We start from the raw sequence: 18,047 nt of genomic DNA, 5'->3' as shown, positions 1-18,047 counted from the left end.
ATCATCGTTCCAAATAAGCCCTCATTAATTGATACGCACATAGGTAGCACCCAGGTTGCACGTGGTTATATAGTAATGTGCTTCCCTTTAACGAACCGCTTACGTTAGTTAAAATGTAGAACTCTTCTTAAAAAATAGTTCCAACATGTTCTAAGTATTACTATTTTGACTATAAATTGGTAATAGTGTAAGACATACATTTCATTCCTAAGTAGCTTTTTGGACTTAAAAGTCTTTGTAAGTATACATATGACATTTAGATATTGTCATGGCTGGTGTCATCTTTTACTAGTTTTCAGCAAGTAACCTTCTAACAGTTCGACAGTTCGGTGGAAAACACCAGTGACACAGGTACAAATCACTAAAAAATCATTCTACTTCTAAATGCCTTATGCCTTCTCGTATAAAACAGGATATTCGTATCAAATGTTTCGTGTTCTGGCATTGAATGGATATCTTAAATTTATTCTAAATGTGTTTAGACTTTTTAATCATTATTCTGCGGTTATCCTTATAAAAATACTCAGTTCACTATTCATATGCTAGTTAAATGTTACGGTGATTCTAGATTAAAAAACTCTTTATACACTGGTTATAATTTCTTCTCAAGTTTGGTTTTACAAATATGTACTGATATTTGAAAAATAGAAATAAAATATTTCATTTCATATTAAAATACTAACACGTTGGAAACTTAAGGGACAAGCAAACACATTGGCATTTTTTATCAGGGCTTTCTTAACGGGTCAACCCCAACTCACCAAATCCCTAAAAATGAACGAAGATAAGAATGATGACCAGAAAGACCCTCTGCACCCTGAAGAAGGTACAGCAGAGTTTGAAATTCCTGAAGATATAGAGAACGACACGAAATGTGGACTGGGTTCATTTAAGCCAGAGTCATTACAGGTTGGTTAAAATATGTTTTTGAGGAATCTTTAAAACATTCCGCATTATTTGAGTGATTGTTAATTTGAAGCGTCTGCTTTGAATTGAAAAGTAATGAAGATGTGTTTGTGTCTTACACGGAGTTTTATATGAACGATGGGCTGGTTAATTGGGAGATATAAGCCCAGACGAAGTCTTATAGATCACAAAATGATTATACCAAACCAGACTCATTACAGGTTGGGTGAAACACATTATTTTGTAACAAGGAGTCGTTCAAATGTTTAGGTTAACTACAATATCAATTCGATAGCGTTTGCACTCAGAATGATTAGATGTTGTGCAAGAGTTTTGCAATGGGTTTTATATGACCAACGTGCTGGTTCAGCGTAGCTAGTTAAACGAGGGACGTTCCATTATTTTTCAGCCCAGACGAAGTAACTTAGCTGTTTATATATGTCTTATCGATTACGTATTCATATAATATTCATACAGTACTATTCATTCATTAATAACATGAACGTTCTAATGACAAATTGCCTGTTTTCACTCCTTTCACGAACATGCTTTGATATAGATAAATAAGTTCAAACTAGACTATTAAACTATTTATAGTGATACTATGAACGTTCAGATGCAACAGTGCCTGTTCTCACTCCTTCAAAAATGATTTGATATAAATAAATAAGTTCAAACTAGACTATTAAACTATTCATATTGGTATTACAGAAGTTGTGATGTAATATTGTATGTATTATCTCCTTTGCACATACATTGCTAGGTGTTTGCCCGAATTGGAGCCTTTGTTGGACTATACAGCTTCTCTGGCCTGTTGACACAGACTTTGTCTACGTATGTTAACTCACAGGTGAGGCACTGTACTTTGTTATTTAATTTTCGGTTCACGTGATATATGCATTTAAAAATAAGTTGCCTCGTCTGATTTTTTAATTACTTAATAGTTTATTGGCTTTCCGAATTAAGCCTTCGGTATGTATAAAGTGAATTTTGACCATGATTTGGACCAATCAAATGTTGTATTTATTTAATAACCCAACAAACAATACATTTCGATAGATTTATATTTGAGCTCAGGGGACACCAAATTGATGTGTCTAAAATATTTTTCTTTAAACCAATATTTATGCGAAAAACTACAGAAACAAGCTCAGTAGCAAAAACTTTAAACTTAACCCGGTTTAATGGCACTGGGTAAACGCCAAAGACATAGAACATAAAAACAAATCTTACATTACACTTATTAATGGCAGAAGAAATATATCAAATAGATAATAATTATGTGTAGGTTTTTGCCCATCAAACTAAAATGATTTCTTTTTATTCCATAGTTTCAGTAATGTTTCGTCGAAAGATACCCCTCTGGATTAAAAAACGTAATTTCCAAAAAAGAATGTTACTTTTGATAGACAATCGGAGCACCCCGGCTTGTCTTCCAAGGCCTCCTGAACGCTACTAAGTAGTACGATTACGATCGACACCAATATTAGATATTATTGCGCAAGTTGATATCAATTGACAGCAATTAAGATGTCTTTAAATACATATAAAATCTGCGTAATAGATGTATGTTTTATGTTACTCGTTAACGAAGCATGTCCAAGTCTCGGTAAAGTCTCGCTTTTGCCAATCAAAGTATGAACCTCAGTATGGTGGAATAACTGTAACCCCTAAATACACACTTTAATTGTAGGTTTCAATGCTGGAGAAACAGTTTGGCTTCAGCAGTGCAGAGACCGGATTTTTGATGAGCTGCAACGACATTGGATATCTCCTCTGTGTTGTTTTCGCGGGTTACATCGCAAGAAAGGTGAGTCGCTGTGGTATATTTTCTGCAAAATACAGAATTGCTTTAAGATGATTGAATAACTGCATCTAATTGTATTCCACCATAAACGACGCCTGTTAACCAAATTATTTCACCGAATACAACGATATGTAGAAACGAAATTACATGCTGTATAAATGTCATAATGAAGACAACCTATATGTATGATTATATAAAATTATGTTTACTACAACACACTTGTATTAGAAAACATAAGTAGTTGCCTTCAACTGTCATCTACCAATCATTTTTATCAATTCTTAATATAAGTTTTATTTCAGGTTCATATTCCCCGCGGTCTTGGAACCAGCACCATTTTTTTCGGTGTATGTGGTTTGATGTGTGCGTTGCCCTACTTTATCAGCGACAGAAGCACCTATGCCTTATCCGACCGCCAACCTATGCCGGATTCAAACATCTCCGTGAAATCAGTTGTATCCAGTAGCAGTAAGGTACCGCTTTGTCTAAACAGCAGTGGAGTCGGCCATTACGATGCCCGTTGTGACGCACAGTCGTCAACAGCCGAAAGAACTGCTGGGCTACAAGAGTTATACATAAAGAAAGTGGCCTTCACTTTGATCGCCGTTGGAATGGTAAGTTGCGTTTCGACCTTTTAAGTTGGGAGTATCAAGAAGCAAGCTGGAAATAAGCAAACAGTTTTTACAAATTTATCAAAGCTTCTCGCTCATGTTTTTGGACCAATAATTAGTTTTCCCGGAATTGCATCTTAAAACGCTTAATTTCATTATCATCATTATTTTACTTCATGATATCGAAATTGCAAAAGCGATACGATATAGTATTAAAAATAGTTTTTTGGTTTTAGTGGGTTTTGAACCCGAGCCGGTGAAGTAAAAACATATATAGAAAAACGACGTCTTCACCACTAGGCCACCATGACTTTAACTAAAAAAGATGGATATTCTGACATTTTAAGAATACATTGATAACATCACGTGGCTATGTCGATAACTAAGCACGCAACAACAGTTCTGCAATTAAGTGACCATTAGCGTTATTAACGCTTTTTTAAATTGTGGTCTTCAAAGGCGACATTTGAGCAAATTTTAACATTTTTTTGCTGAAGTGTTCCAGCTTTTGGTGTCTTAGTTTTAACACTCCTAATGATTTGCCACACTTTATTCCGTCAAACAAAAAAGTGCATTTTACAAAAACACGAGCGAGTCTCTTTTACTAAACATTTAACAGTTTACATAAGCAATAGATCATCAATTCAAGTCGTGAGTCGTTCAGGTAACGGCATGTATTACGTGTATTTGTTTAAACCTTCAAAGTGCGAAAATACATTTTTTTTGTCTTTTTAAGGTTTAAAGTTTAGCATTCGTAAGATATTTGTCGTTCTAAAAAGCAATTGCATATTAACGCAAAAAAGATACAAGAGAGGTAATGGTTGCATGTGCCAACATGCATGAAACTGTCCAAACAGCAATGTGTGACGTTTTGGTGATTGGTTCTCTTTTGTGACAAATAGTTGCATTTTTGTAACCAAGACGTGATCTTTAGTCACTATTGTTAATATTTTATTGAATATCTTTCTCATTTTAAAAGATAATATCACGAAGCCACTAGACATTATTGACTGGAAAGTGTTGTGCATTGGGGCACCTCAAATGTTTTATTTTTGCGTTTTAATGCAAATGCATTTTGAAACAAGATCTTGATAAATTGCATAGCTCTAAAATCACCAATCCGTTTAAAGGCGCACACACATATTCATATTGTTTTTTTCCTTAGAAACAGAAATAGATTCAGCAAATCTCTGATAAAATATTGTATGTATGCTTTCACTCTTGTAAAAGATTTTATCACTAAACAAAAAAAATCAATCATTATTTACGTCTGTCAGCCATTTTGTATTGCAATAGGTTTTCGAGAGAGTGCCATTTTACCTTCCCAATATCACCTTCATAATTAAACAAAAACATCATTATAATGTCAGGCAGATTAGCTTAAATGCATAGTAAGAGCTTGTAAATCTCGTGAATATGATTCAATATCATTCATTCACTATAATACCTTACTGATATACTGTGGCAGATAGTGTAGATGAGGAATCGTTTTTTTCTTAAGGTTGAAATTGCCACATACATTCGTGACCGGGAACCTAAAGGCCAAATATATTTTAATTAATAGATCTTGTAAAGCAAACACTAATATCTCCTTTTTTAAAAACTCGAATACCTCTTGCAGAAGACAAAACACTAATATCACTTGCAAAGAAAACATCAATATATCATGAAAAGAAAACACTAAGATATTTTTTGAAGAAAACACCAATATCTCTTGCAGAAGACAAAACACTAATATCACTTGCAAAGAAAACATCAATCTATCTTGAAAAGAAAACACTAATATCTGTTTTGATCAAAGCACCAATATCTCTTGCAGAAGACAAACACTAATATCACTTCCAAAGAAAACATCAATATATCATGAAAAAAACACTAAGATCTCTTTTGAAGAAAACACCAATATCTCTTGGAGAAGACAAAACACTAATATCACTTCCAAAGAAAACATCAATATATCATGAACAAAAAAACACTAAGATCTCTTTTGAAGAAAACACCAATATCTCTTGGAGAAGACAAACACTAATATCACTTGCGAAGAAAACATCAATCTATCTTGAAAAGAAAACACTAAGATCTCTTGGAGAAGACAAACACTAATATCACTTGCGAAGAAAACATCAATCTATCTTGAAAAGAAAACACTAAGATCTCTTGGAGAAGACAAACACTAATATCACTTGCGAAGAAAACATCAATCTATCTTGAAAAGAAAACACCAATATCTCTTGGAGAAGACAAACACTAATATCACTTGCGAAGAAAACATCAATATATCATGAAAAGAAAACACAAAGATCTCTTTTGAAGAAAACACCAATATCTCACTAATATCACTTGCAAAGAAAACATTAATATATCTTGCAGAAAACACTAATATCTCACTAATATCACTTGCAAAGAAAACACTAATATTTCTTGCAGAAAACACTAATATCTCTTGCAAAGAAAACACTGACATTTGCAAGACAAAACTAATATTTCTTGCAGAACACACTAATACCTCTTGTAAAGTAAACACTAATACACTTGTATAACTTGCAAAGAAACAATGATATTTCTTTCTTATGTTTGGATAGAATCTTGCATCAGACTACATGATTGTATATATTATCTTATGAATGATAAGAACCTGAACTGAGAATACATAATTGCATAAATAATCTTATGTATAGTATGAACCAGCAATCAGAATACATAATTACATATATTATCTTATGTATGATATGAACCTGGACTCAGAATACATCATTACATATACTATCTTATGTATGGTATGAACCTGCAATCAGAAAACATTATTACATATACTATCTTATGTATGGTATGAATCTTCAATCAGAATACATTATTACATATACTATCGTATGTATGGTATGAACCTTGAATCAGAATACATTATTACATATATTATATTATATATGGTATGAACCTGCAATCAGAATACATTATTACATATATTATATTATATATGGTATGAACCTGCAATCAGAAAACATTATTGCATATATTATCTTATGTATGGTATAAACCTTGAATGAGAATACAACATTGCATATATTATCTTACGTATGGTATGAAACTGGACTCAGAATACATTATTACATATATTATCTTATGTATGGTATGAACTTTGAATGAGAATACATTATTACATATATTATTTTATGTATGGTATGAACCTGGAACCAGAATATTTATTACATATATTATCTTATGTATGGTATGAACCTGGAACCAGAATACATTATTACATATATTATCTTATGTATGTTATTAACCTGGAACCAGAATATATTATTACATATATTATCTTATATATGGTATGAACCTTCAATCAGAATACATTATTACATATATTATATTATATATGGTATGAACCTGCAATCAGAAAACATTATTGCATATATTATCTTATGTATGGTATAAACCTTGAATGAGAATACAACATTGCATATATTATCTTACGTATGGTATGAAACTGGACTCAGAATACATTATTACATATATTATCTTATGTATGGTATGAACTTTGAATGAGAATACATTATTGCATATATTATTTTATGTATGGTATGAACCTGGAACCAGAATATTTATTACATATATTATCTTATGTATGGTATGAACCTGGAACCAGAATACATTATTACATATATTATCTTATGTATGTTATTAACCTGGAACCAGAATATATTATTACATATATTATCTTATGTATGGTATGAACCTTGAATGAGAATACATTATTGCAAATATTATCTTATGTATGGTATGAACCTTGAATCAGAATACATTATTACATATATTATATTATATATGGTATGAACCTGCAATCAGAAAACATTATTGCATATATTATCTTATGTATGGTATAAACCTTGAATGAGAATACATCATTGCATATATTATCTTACGTATGGTATGAACCTTGAATGAGAATGCATTATTACATATATTATCTTATGTATGGTATGAACCTTGAATGAGAATGCATTATTACATATATTAGCTGATGTATGGTATGAACCTTGAATGAGAATACATTATTACATATATTAACGTATGTATCGTATGAACCTTGAATGAAAATACATGATTGCATATATTATCTTATGTATGGTATGAACCTTGAATGAGAATACATTATTACAAATATTATCGTATGTATGGTATGAACCTTGAATGAGAATACATTATTACGTATATCATTTTATGTATGGTATGAACCTAGAACCAGAATACATTATTACATATATTATCTTATGTATAGTATGAACCTTGAATGAAAATACATTATTACATATATCATTTTATGTATGGTATGAGTCTGGAACCAAAATACATTATTACATATAGTATCTTATGAATGGTATGAACCTTGAATGAGAATACATTATTACATATAGTATCTTATGTATGGTATGAACTTGGAATCAGAATACATTATTACATATATTATCTTTTGTATGGTATGAAATTGGAATCAGAATACATTATTGCATATATTATCTTATGTATGGTATGAACCTTGAATGAGAATGCATTATTACATATATTATCTGATGTATGGTATGAACCTTGAATGAGAATACATTATTACATATATTATCTTATGTATGGTATGAACCATGAATGAGAATACATTGTAACATATATCATCTTATGTATGGTATGAACCTTGAATGAGAATAAATGATTACATATATTATCTTATGTATGGTATGAACCTGGACTCAGAATACATTATTACATATATTATCTTATGTATGGTATGAACCTTGAATGAGAATACATTATAACATATATTATCTTATGTATGATATGAACCTTGAACCAGAATACATTATTGCATATATTATCTTATGTATGGTATGAACCTTGAATGAGAATACATTATTGCATATATTATCTTATGTATGGTATGAACCTTGAACCAGAATACATTATCACATATATTATCTTATGTATGGTATTAACTTGGAATCAAAATACATGATTGCATATATTATCTTTTGTATGGTATGAACTTGGAATCAGAATACATTATTGCATATATTATCTTATGTATGGTATGAACCTTGAATGAGAATACATTATTACATATATTATATTACGTATGGTATGAACCTTGAATGAGAATACATTATTACATATATTATGTTACGTATGGTATGAATTTTGAATGAGAATACATTATTACATATATTATCTTATGTATGGTATGAACCTTGAATGAGAATACATTATTACATACATTATGTTACGTATGGTATGAATTTTGAATGAGAATACATTATTACATATATTATCTTATATTTGGTATGAATCTTGAATCAGAATACATTGATTTTACGTCATAGGAAGCAACTGTGTGATTGCACGTCATAGATAGCAATTAAATGAATGCACGTCATAAGAAACACTTTTGTGAGTTCACATCATAGGTAACAATTATGTGATTTGAGGCTATAGAGAAGACTTATGTTGTTGCATGTCATAAGTAAAAAAGTATTTGATTGCATGTCATAGTTTACATGTGTGTGAGTTCACGTCATAGGTTGCATTTATGTGATTTTAGGCAATTGCATTATTGCACGTCATATGCTACAATAATGTGATATTAGACCATTCTTAATAACAATGGCATTCCTAATGAATAATTTTGTGATTTTATGTCGTAGTTAAGAATTTGGAGATTGCACATCATAGTTAGCAATTGGGTGTATGCAGAAGCACAGAATGTCATCCGTACCCTTGTACAAATATATAAAATACATTAAATGCAATATTGTACACATATGGAGCAACATCCAGTACATCTCTACTTGTTACATTACAGTTTTTCCAAGGAGTAGGGAAATCGTGCCGGATGCCTTTTGTATCCATATATATTGACGATGCCGTTGAAAAGCGAAAAACGGGTTTTTATATGGGAATTTTAACTGGGACAGGAATTTTCGGACCAGCCCTCGCGTACCTGCTTGGCGGACTGTTCAGCAAAATATATGTCACTTTGGAATGTAAGATGGTTAACACCAATTACCACTTTGTCATTAAACATATGATGTCTTATTAGGTTGACTGTATTGTACAATTGAATATTTACGTATAACAAACTCTGGTCTTCTGTGAATATTTTAGTTAAGTGTATATCATATGTTCAACTTTTGATGTTGACACGTGTCATGTTCATCTCCTATTGTAAAAAGTAGCTGTTATTGATATACTGGCATATCAACGTCTTAACATATGCAATGTTTACATTATTGTTGACTGACTGACAACTGTCTATTTTCACGAAACATTGGGTTAAGTATGACATTATACTTAGAGTTTAAATGGTTTAAATCATGAACCGTTTGAATCTTAATTAAAGAATAATGGCTTTTAATATGTGATTTTTATACTTTAGCAACAAGGTTTTCGATGGCAAGACTGTCTATCTTCAAATTTTGTAAAACAAGTTGAGTTTTTTAAAGGAACCTGTTTACTATTGGTTAGAGATGGGCTGATATTGTGTAACTCACATACTGTACATTCAGTGCAGAATGTTTTAGATTGCAAATACAATCTGCTGCTATAAAGATTATGTGAAAATACACAATTAACTATTTTTAGCTGTTGATATAACGCCACGTGACCCTCGATGGATTGGAGCGTGGTGGCTGGGCTTTCTCGTGTTTGGCGGCTTTTCGCTACTATTCAGTATCCCAATCATGTGTTTCCCGCGCTATTTGAAGTCGCATAAACGGCGTGGGGATTTACACACCATTGCCAAAGAGAAGGCGTTGCAGAAGTTGGAAAAGAACTCTACCAGAGAGGCAATTGTAAAGGAAGTCAAAGGTGTGTTATTTACATTCATGGTTATTCAAGTTATTGTGTAGCTGGTAAGCTTAAATGTTAACGGAATTTAACGGTTTTGATGTGAATATGTTTATGCCACGCACTTTCGGACAATAGCCTTACAAACAAATAAAATAATGGCAATTTAAATTGACACGTACTTGTGGAAGTTGCGAAAGAAAAGTTCTCAAAATTGTTTTTAATATCACAATACTCAATACAATAATAATCTATTCAGAATTATTTTAAATTGGATATCAATGTTTGCCTTTAAAATGTTGTACATGGGCATTTTATAACAATATGTCGATGGATCAATGATGATTCGTGTTTCAGAATTCCTCGCCGCTGTTCTACGCCTCCTTAAGAACCCGACGTATCTCGTACTGACCTTGTCCACGGTTGTCAACCTAATGGGCGTGGCTGGCGTACTCTCATTTATGCCAAAATACCTGGCCTCCCAGTATAGTGTCCCTGTCTGGCAGGCGAATATCATTCTGTGTAAGCTTGTCTTTTGCATCTAGTCGTCCTAACTCAGTTTGTGAATACCACGTGATAAATCAAGTCACAAATGCTACGTCGGAAGGCAAAACTTTGGTTCCAATGAAGACATTTAACAAAGAAGTTACTATTATTCATCATACTCAACATCGACGCTGCTTACATAGCACTGCCTTCGGTTCTTTACTAGAGTTTGATTGAGAGTCTAGATTCTTAAAACACTTAAACAAACCGTTTCACAAAACCGCCGCCTTATGTGACACAGTCAAAACATGATAAAGGAAAGAGGCTTGTCAAAGTATTTGAGGAAACTAATAACATAATCAAACTCCGGTAGTAAATCGAGGGCGGTGCACTTGAAGCGACATAGACTGACATTTGTTTCATTTAAAATGGTGAAGAAAAGAAAAGTTATCTTTGTTTTAAGTTATCATTCGAAGAAAAATGTTGCCTTCCGACGTAGCATTTGTAACGAAATTAATTTATCACGTGGTATACACACACTTTAATTACATTGCTATGGGGTTTTTTCGGATGTCCATCCGCCGATCAATTACTTTTTTGCATTTGAATAACATGTAAGAGATTTAACTGTTATTTGTGTTCTTATGTTAGAACTAAAATAAAGTAGTAAAATATTTGTTCAACCAAGTCATTGATGACTGACATTCAGAGATTATTATAAACGACCTTATGCAGAGAGGGACTAGAACATAGAAACAGTAAGGCACAATATTTTTTAAGATAACACCAAATGCAAAGACACTTCGTTTCCAGCTCTAAGCAGCATTGCAGCTATTTCTCTGGGGTCGTTCCTTGGTGGGATTATTACCCGCCGTATTCCGATGACTCCACTGACCACGATCAAAATGCTTCTCATTTTCTACGCCGTGAACATATTGTGCAGTGCCTGTGGCTTCTTCCTCGGATGTAAGCAACCGGTGCTGTTCGGTGATAATGCGCAGATGTAAGTATCAAATCGATTTTATTCCAACTTAATTATTACTATTTGAAAAAACAATGTCAGCACACAAATAAGACTAAAAAAAGTTCGAACATACTTCGGTTATCGAAACAACGCTGTTGTTAAAAACATGAACTTGAGGTCGTCTTTGTGTTTCAAGTTCAGCGTTTGTTATTATATCTTATGAAATGAACATATTTTCGTAGTTATATGAATATGAGTGTTTTAATACAATGGTAAATTAGAACCACTTTCTTTCCATGTTTGCAAAGGTTATCAAAAAACTCTTATTTATCATTTTTTTCAAATATAATACCAATGATATGAAACAACTGAATTACTCTTTAAATAAAAAATACATTTTTGGGTAGATTTTATTTGTATGGGGCTGATTTTCACAATTTGGCGGCCATCTTGGATTTTGGCTTTATGCCAGAGAAATATTTAGCCAACAGCACTTTTCATAAATGGCAGACGTTCTTCCAAACAATCATGCAAAAAGTGTTAGTATAGAAGGGGGAGGGGCAGTATGAATGTTATTTTTTGACGTATTTGCAAGTTGGGGCCCTGCCTGCAGATAATAATTGGACTAACTATCTGCATACAAGTTGCATAAACATTTAACGATAAATAAAGATAACAGCGACCTCAATACGCTATGTTGGCCAATAAAATGGCGAACACATCGCCCTGTTTTAACCACTGAGATATTAAATCCTAAAATCTACCTTACTTAGTTAGCGGACTGCAAATGTTTTGAGAAACCACGCGACGGAAGATGTACATATATTTATTATCACCTAATATATCTTGGAATCTAGATCCAGCGTCGTACCTCCTCCGTACAAACTAGTTCCTTCCCCCTGCGTGAGCGGGTGTGAGTGCAACGACCAGAAATATTTTCCGATCTGCGGACAGGATGGAAGGTCGTACTTCAGCCCCTGTCACGCGGGATGCTCCGTCAAGGATAAAAGTGTGGGTTTCAATATATTTGGTTTGTGCGTGACATACTTTGTTTTGTTTAAAAAAAAAACTTAACTGCAGATTTGAAATAATAAAACTTACAATCTTAAAATGTATTTTTAAGAACTGTGATTATAAAAAAAGGTTGTAGTTCTGGAATTTAACCCTGGAGTTTTTATCCCCCTTGATGGAACTCTTCAAGTTTACCACTAGTATCTTAGCTTAAGTGGACCTAGAGAGCACCTAATATCATACTCGTCAAGGCATATAACCTGCCATTACCGTTAATCCGATGTTGGATTATCGTCGCCGACATCGTTATGTATATCGAACGTTGATACAACGTTATTCTAACATCTGGTGTTTGCTGGGATGCAAACTGTTCATATATGCCTTGTGCGGTAATGAGCCGGCCTCTTCAGGAGTAAGTGTCTTCAAGGAGTTAAGTAATACGTAAATGAATAAGCAAAATCGATGACAGTGACAGGTTTGGGGTGGGGTTTTTATATTTAAAGTTGGCTTTAAGGTTACAGATGTTTCACTTGATTTAAAAATCAAACCACCACGAACATACTTATGTCAAATATCAATCTCAGTCTCAACTCATTTGTCCACACTACAGTTTGACATTATTAAAAAATACTAATGTTTTACTATTTTCAAAAGCAAATTCTCACCTGAAATGTATTGATTAACACGACTGCTAAATATTCTAAAAATAATATTTCTACAGCACAAAATTGAACTTGAGTAAAACTCAAAAATAATAAATTGGACTCAAGTACAATTTTGCTCTCATCTTTTTTCTATCAACATAATGTATGAGAGAATGCGATTTTAAAAAGGGTAAAACATTTACAATTTTGTATATTATGATGCTGTAATTTAATAAAAAAGAGTTGAGATTTAGATTTGACTTTAGTATTTTCGTGATATTGAGGCGTGATTGTTTTGGACGTAGCATAGCCACGGTCATTCAATGCTTTTTGTAACATTGAAATGAGTACATTTGCAAGCAGTGTTATCTTGATCAATGCTGGTATCGGACCTGTGATCCTTTAATTCCAGTCGTTGTTTAACTGCACATGTATTGAGGGAGGCCAGGCGGAGTCAGGCCTGTGTGACCAAGGATGTTCTACCAACCTGTATGTGTACGCGGCCTTTACCTTTGTCGGCAGTCTCTTCACAGCATTGAAGATTATACCCACATTCATTGCTAAACTCAGGTATATTAAAAGAAGACCAATTGTTAATGTGCAATTGCAGATAGCATTGCCTCCTTACTCATACCAAGCAGTTCATCCCGGGATTTGAATCGAATGATACAGGAATGATTGGTTTCCATATTAGTTGTTGCTATTATTAAGTGACCGTCGTCGGCAGGATCAGATAGTTATATTACGTTGATATTCATATCAAATAATCATTTATCATCCCTGACCGAAATTGCCACTCATGGTTTTGACAATTGTAGTGTTGAGACCTCGATGACCCTGTATTGACCTTCCACAGAATCCCTGCTTTTTCTTGAAATTATTTGATGTTAGCAATGTTTTGATAAACAAAACATATTATTTGCTAGGTATATCATTTTTGTCTAGTGTCTCATGTTGATTGTCTGTTTGGCTTTGTCCTCTGATCATTGTATCATTTAGTAATCAGTAAGGCGTGTCCCTGTTTACTTGGTATTATTATAAAATATAAGCGTTCCCTCACTTGTTGTGTAACAACCCATACATAAGCTAATCTGTATATGTTGGACTAATGTCACACGGCATCCAAAATTCCCATGTTTACGTATATTGGACACTTTTAACAATACAAACATAAAATAGGGTCACACGGCATCCAAAATTCCCATGTTTACGTATATTGGACACCTTTAACAATACAAACATAAAATAGGGTCACACGGCATCCAAAATTCCCGTGTTTACGTATATTGGACACCTTTAACAATACAAACATTAAATAGAGTCACATGGCATCCGAAATTCCCATGTTTACGTATATTGGACACTTTTAACAATACAAACATTAAATAGAGTCACATGGCATCCGAAATTCCCATGTTTACGTATATTGGACACCTTTAACAATGCAAACATTAAATAGGGTCACATGGCATCCGAAATTCCCATGTTTACGTATATTGGACACCTTTAACAATACAAACATAAAATAGGGTCACACGGCATCCAAAATTCCCATGTTTACGTATATTGGACACCTTTAACAATACAAACATGAAATAGAGTCACACGGCATCAGAAATTCCCATGTTTACGTATATTGGACACCATTAACAATACAAACATTAAATAGAGTCACATGGCATCCGAAATTCCCATGTTTACGTATATTGGACACCTTTAACAATACAAAAGTATTATAGTGTCACAAGACATCAAAAATTCCCATTTTAACGTGTCGGATACATTTCATACTGTTTAAATATTCATATGAAAAAACTTGTCCAGTAGTCGAAAGTCTAAACATAAACCCCGTTTAATGGCACAGGACAACGCCAATGACATATAACACCAAAACAAACAATCACAAACCAAAACAACAACACAAAACTCCACAAACAACACAATACATGTATAATATATGAACTAAGGGTGTTTATCAAGGATTGTTAGGAACCGCCTTGGAACGGTCAGTAAAAATTTACTGGGGATTTCAAGTTCTCATTTTCTTTCAGGTGTGTGGAAGAGCGAGACAGAGCCGTATCTACAGCCTTCTACGGATTTTTAACATCGGCCCTAGGTAAACATATTTCAAGGTTTGAACGCGAAAAACGTTGAATAAGGAAGCAAAGAGAACCCAGACGTTTTCAGGGTTATATTGTCCAAGTTAATGTCCTTAAAACCTTCAAGGGTGGTTTGCTTTGATGAAACATGGCTATAACTCGGAAAAAGGCCCCTTTAATAATCATATACACTCACAATTTTAGGGTATACACTTATACTACGCCCCCATACATGCCTTTTCACGAGGTGTTAACCAGAAATAGGAATAGTGAGTAGAAGCATCATACACATAACGAAGTGTGTATAGAAAAGTTTCTCTCTAGACTAATTGTGTCAACCAAACAAATATCAAACCAGAAAACATTCGCAAATATTCTTTTAATGCCTCTGTGCAAACAGCTTGATATGCATTTCAATAAATTATTGACAATTTCATCAAAGGGAACTTTATTCCAGGATGGATGCCAGGGCCTGTTGTATTTGGCGCCATTATTGACGGCACTTGCACTTTGTGGAAGTACACGTGCGGAGAACGCCAATCGTGCTTGCTGTACGATATTGTCTTCTTCCGGAACGCCGTCCATGGTTACCGTATCATAGCGTCGGCCCTGGCAATGATCATCTTGTCGTCATTAATTTTCTACTTCCGGTACAAGGGTCATGATGATTGGGGAGATGGAATGAGGAGGGAGATTGAAAAGCGAGAGGTCAAACTCAATGTTCAGGGCGCAAAACCGAATGGAAATGGAAATGAAAATGTAACGAGTTATTTTGTTCTAATGTTTTTATGTTCAAATTAAATGTTATCCAAGCAAAACAATATTCGTGATCGCTTATGACCAATTTATTTCGGGATGTATTAAGTCGCGTTTAAAGATAGATGTGCTAATGAAACGTATAAATCATTTTCCAAAATGTGTGTACATTTTCTTTAATTTTGGCTCAATCTTTCAGATAATTGCTCAGAAGAAAGACGTTGAGAAAGACACGCTTTCAGAGGATGGAAATTGAAACTAAACTAATCGAAACTGTGAATGTATACAACTAAGACTGATAACTTGTGTTTCAAAATGGTTGTCGAGGAAATATCTACTTACCATAGCTTTGTACAGGATATTGAGTGTTAAAATATTTGTTTTGTTATCATGTTCTTTATTTTCGATTGAAGGGATGTTTTTATTGCAATTTTGACTTTGGTTTATTTGTACGAATTCAAGTAAACGATGTTGACCGAACAAAGCTACGAATGCAATAAAAACCAAACATACTTTAGGTTATCTAAATTAATCATGTTGTTTCTTTTTCCCCGAGTTTAACAATTGTTGTTTGCGGTAATATTAACACGTCAACAAGATATCTCAGTTAATAGCGCTTCAAGGTCGTAGTACTGGGGTAGTGATTACGAACAGTCTCAAGTCTGAGTTCAGACTCAAGACTCATTATTTGTTATTATCTTATTTTATTTTATTTTAACTATTATTTTTATTATTGTTTGGTATTCCATTCGTATAAAATGTTACCATGGTTACTCAGAGCTGCTAATGAATATTAGGCTCCGCCTATTGTCTAATGTTATTCTTATTACTGCTGCAGGCTTTTGTACATAGCAGAGTTGTGATAACTATCATGAGATGTATATCGTTATTAAAGTATAAAACATTGAATTGTGTTTATATACACTGACCACCCAATTTCATTACAATGGCAAAACTATATTTCATTGTAATATTCATTCTATCAGAGCATTGATGGTGATACTTGCTGAAATATACCACTATTTGAATGTTTTACTACTATTAACATATTTTTTCGTAAAGATATGGAATACATATTATTTTTATTCCGTTATAAAAATGTTCTCTGAGTCTGAGTTTATTCTTGGACTGTTCATGGCCCCAGGTGTCAGTGGTTCACACATGGCATCTCCAGTGTGTGTATAACACGTGATAAATTACGTCATAAACGCTACAACGGAAGGCAGTATATTGCTTCGAATGAAGACTTAAAACAAAAATAACTTTTATTTTTCTTTACCGTTTTAGATGAAACAAATGTCAGTCCATGCCGCTTATAGAGCCCCGTCTTCGTTTTATTACCGGGGTTTGATAAGGTGATTACTTGTAGTTTTCTCAAACACTTCAACAAACCTGTTTCCAAAATAATGTTTAGACAGTGTTCCATCAGGCGGCAGTTTTGTGAAACGGTTTGTGTTTAAGAAACTTAGCTCTCAAACTGTGGTACAAGACAAAGGCGTGCCATGATGGCTCTGTAAACGGCCTAAGTTTCATTTAATATTGTGAAAAGCTAGAAAAGTTATCTTTGTTTAAAGTCTTCATTCAAAGCAAAATATTGCGTTCCGACGGAGCATTTATGATGCAATTTATCACGTGGTATACACATACTGATCTCGATTTTGAACAGGTAAAATGTATGTGTTCATATGAAACCCGTTTGTGCTTTTACGAGCTGTCTCAAGAGCTGGAATGTGAGTTCTGCTGCTTGTTTGTGAAAATATGTCAACGATGATAAAACCACAACTAGAATACAATACATTTGCTTTTAAAATTATATATCCAAATAAATGGCTGATGCTTGAAAGCATGTTTCGATATTTGAATTGTCCATTTTCAAGGGGCATTCTTTTGCAAAATCAAGAGAAAAATATCTTGCCACATTCATAAACCCGAAAC

General features: G+C 33.4%; 1 protein-coding gene across 1 annotated transcript; it reads left to right on the top strand.

Annotated features, from left to right (window-relative positions):
• The first annotated feature begins 204 nt into the window (after positions 1-204).
• On the top strand, positions 205-16,995 carry LOC128206977 (solute carrier organic anion transporter family member 2A1-like). The gene is made up of 14 exons (XM_052909742.1): positions 205-351; positions 732-909; positions 1,670-1,756; positions 2,600-2,716; positions 3,016-3,327; positions 9,170-9,350; positions 9,949-10,173; positions 10,510-10,674; positions 11,452-11,641; positions 12,460-12,613; positions 13,670-13,827; positions 15,309-15,373; positions 15,814-16,115; positions 16,312-16,995. Exons 2-14 carry the CDS (start codon positions 775-777, stop codon positions 16,366-16,368), a joined length of 2,148 nt encoding a protein of 715 aa, XP_052765702.1. The 5' UTR covers positions 205-351; positions 732-774; the 3' UTR covers positions 16,369-16,995.
• The last annotated feature ends 1,052 nt before the right edge of the window (positions 16,996-18,047 follow it).

This window comes from Mya arenaria, chromosome 10 (genome assembly GCF_026914265.1).
Source record: "Mya arenaria isolate MELC-2E11 chromosome 10, ASM2691426v1".
Taxonomy (NCBI): Eukaryota; Metazoa; Mollusca; class Bivalvia; order Myida; family Myidae; genus Mya; species Mya arenaria.
This window is presented reverse-complemented; position numbering and strand designations above follow the sequence as displayed.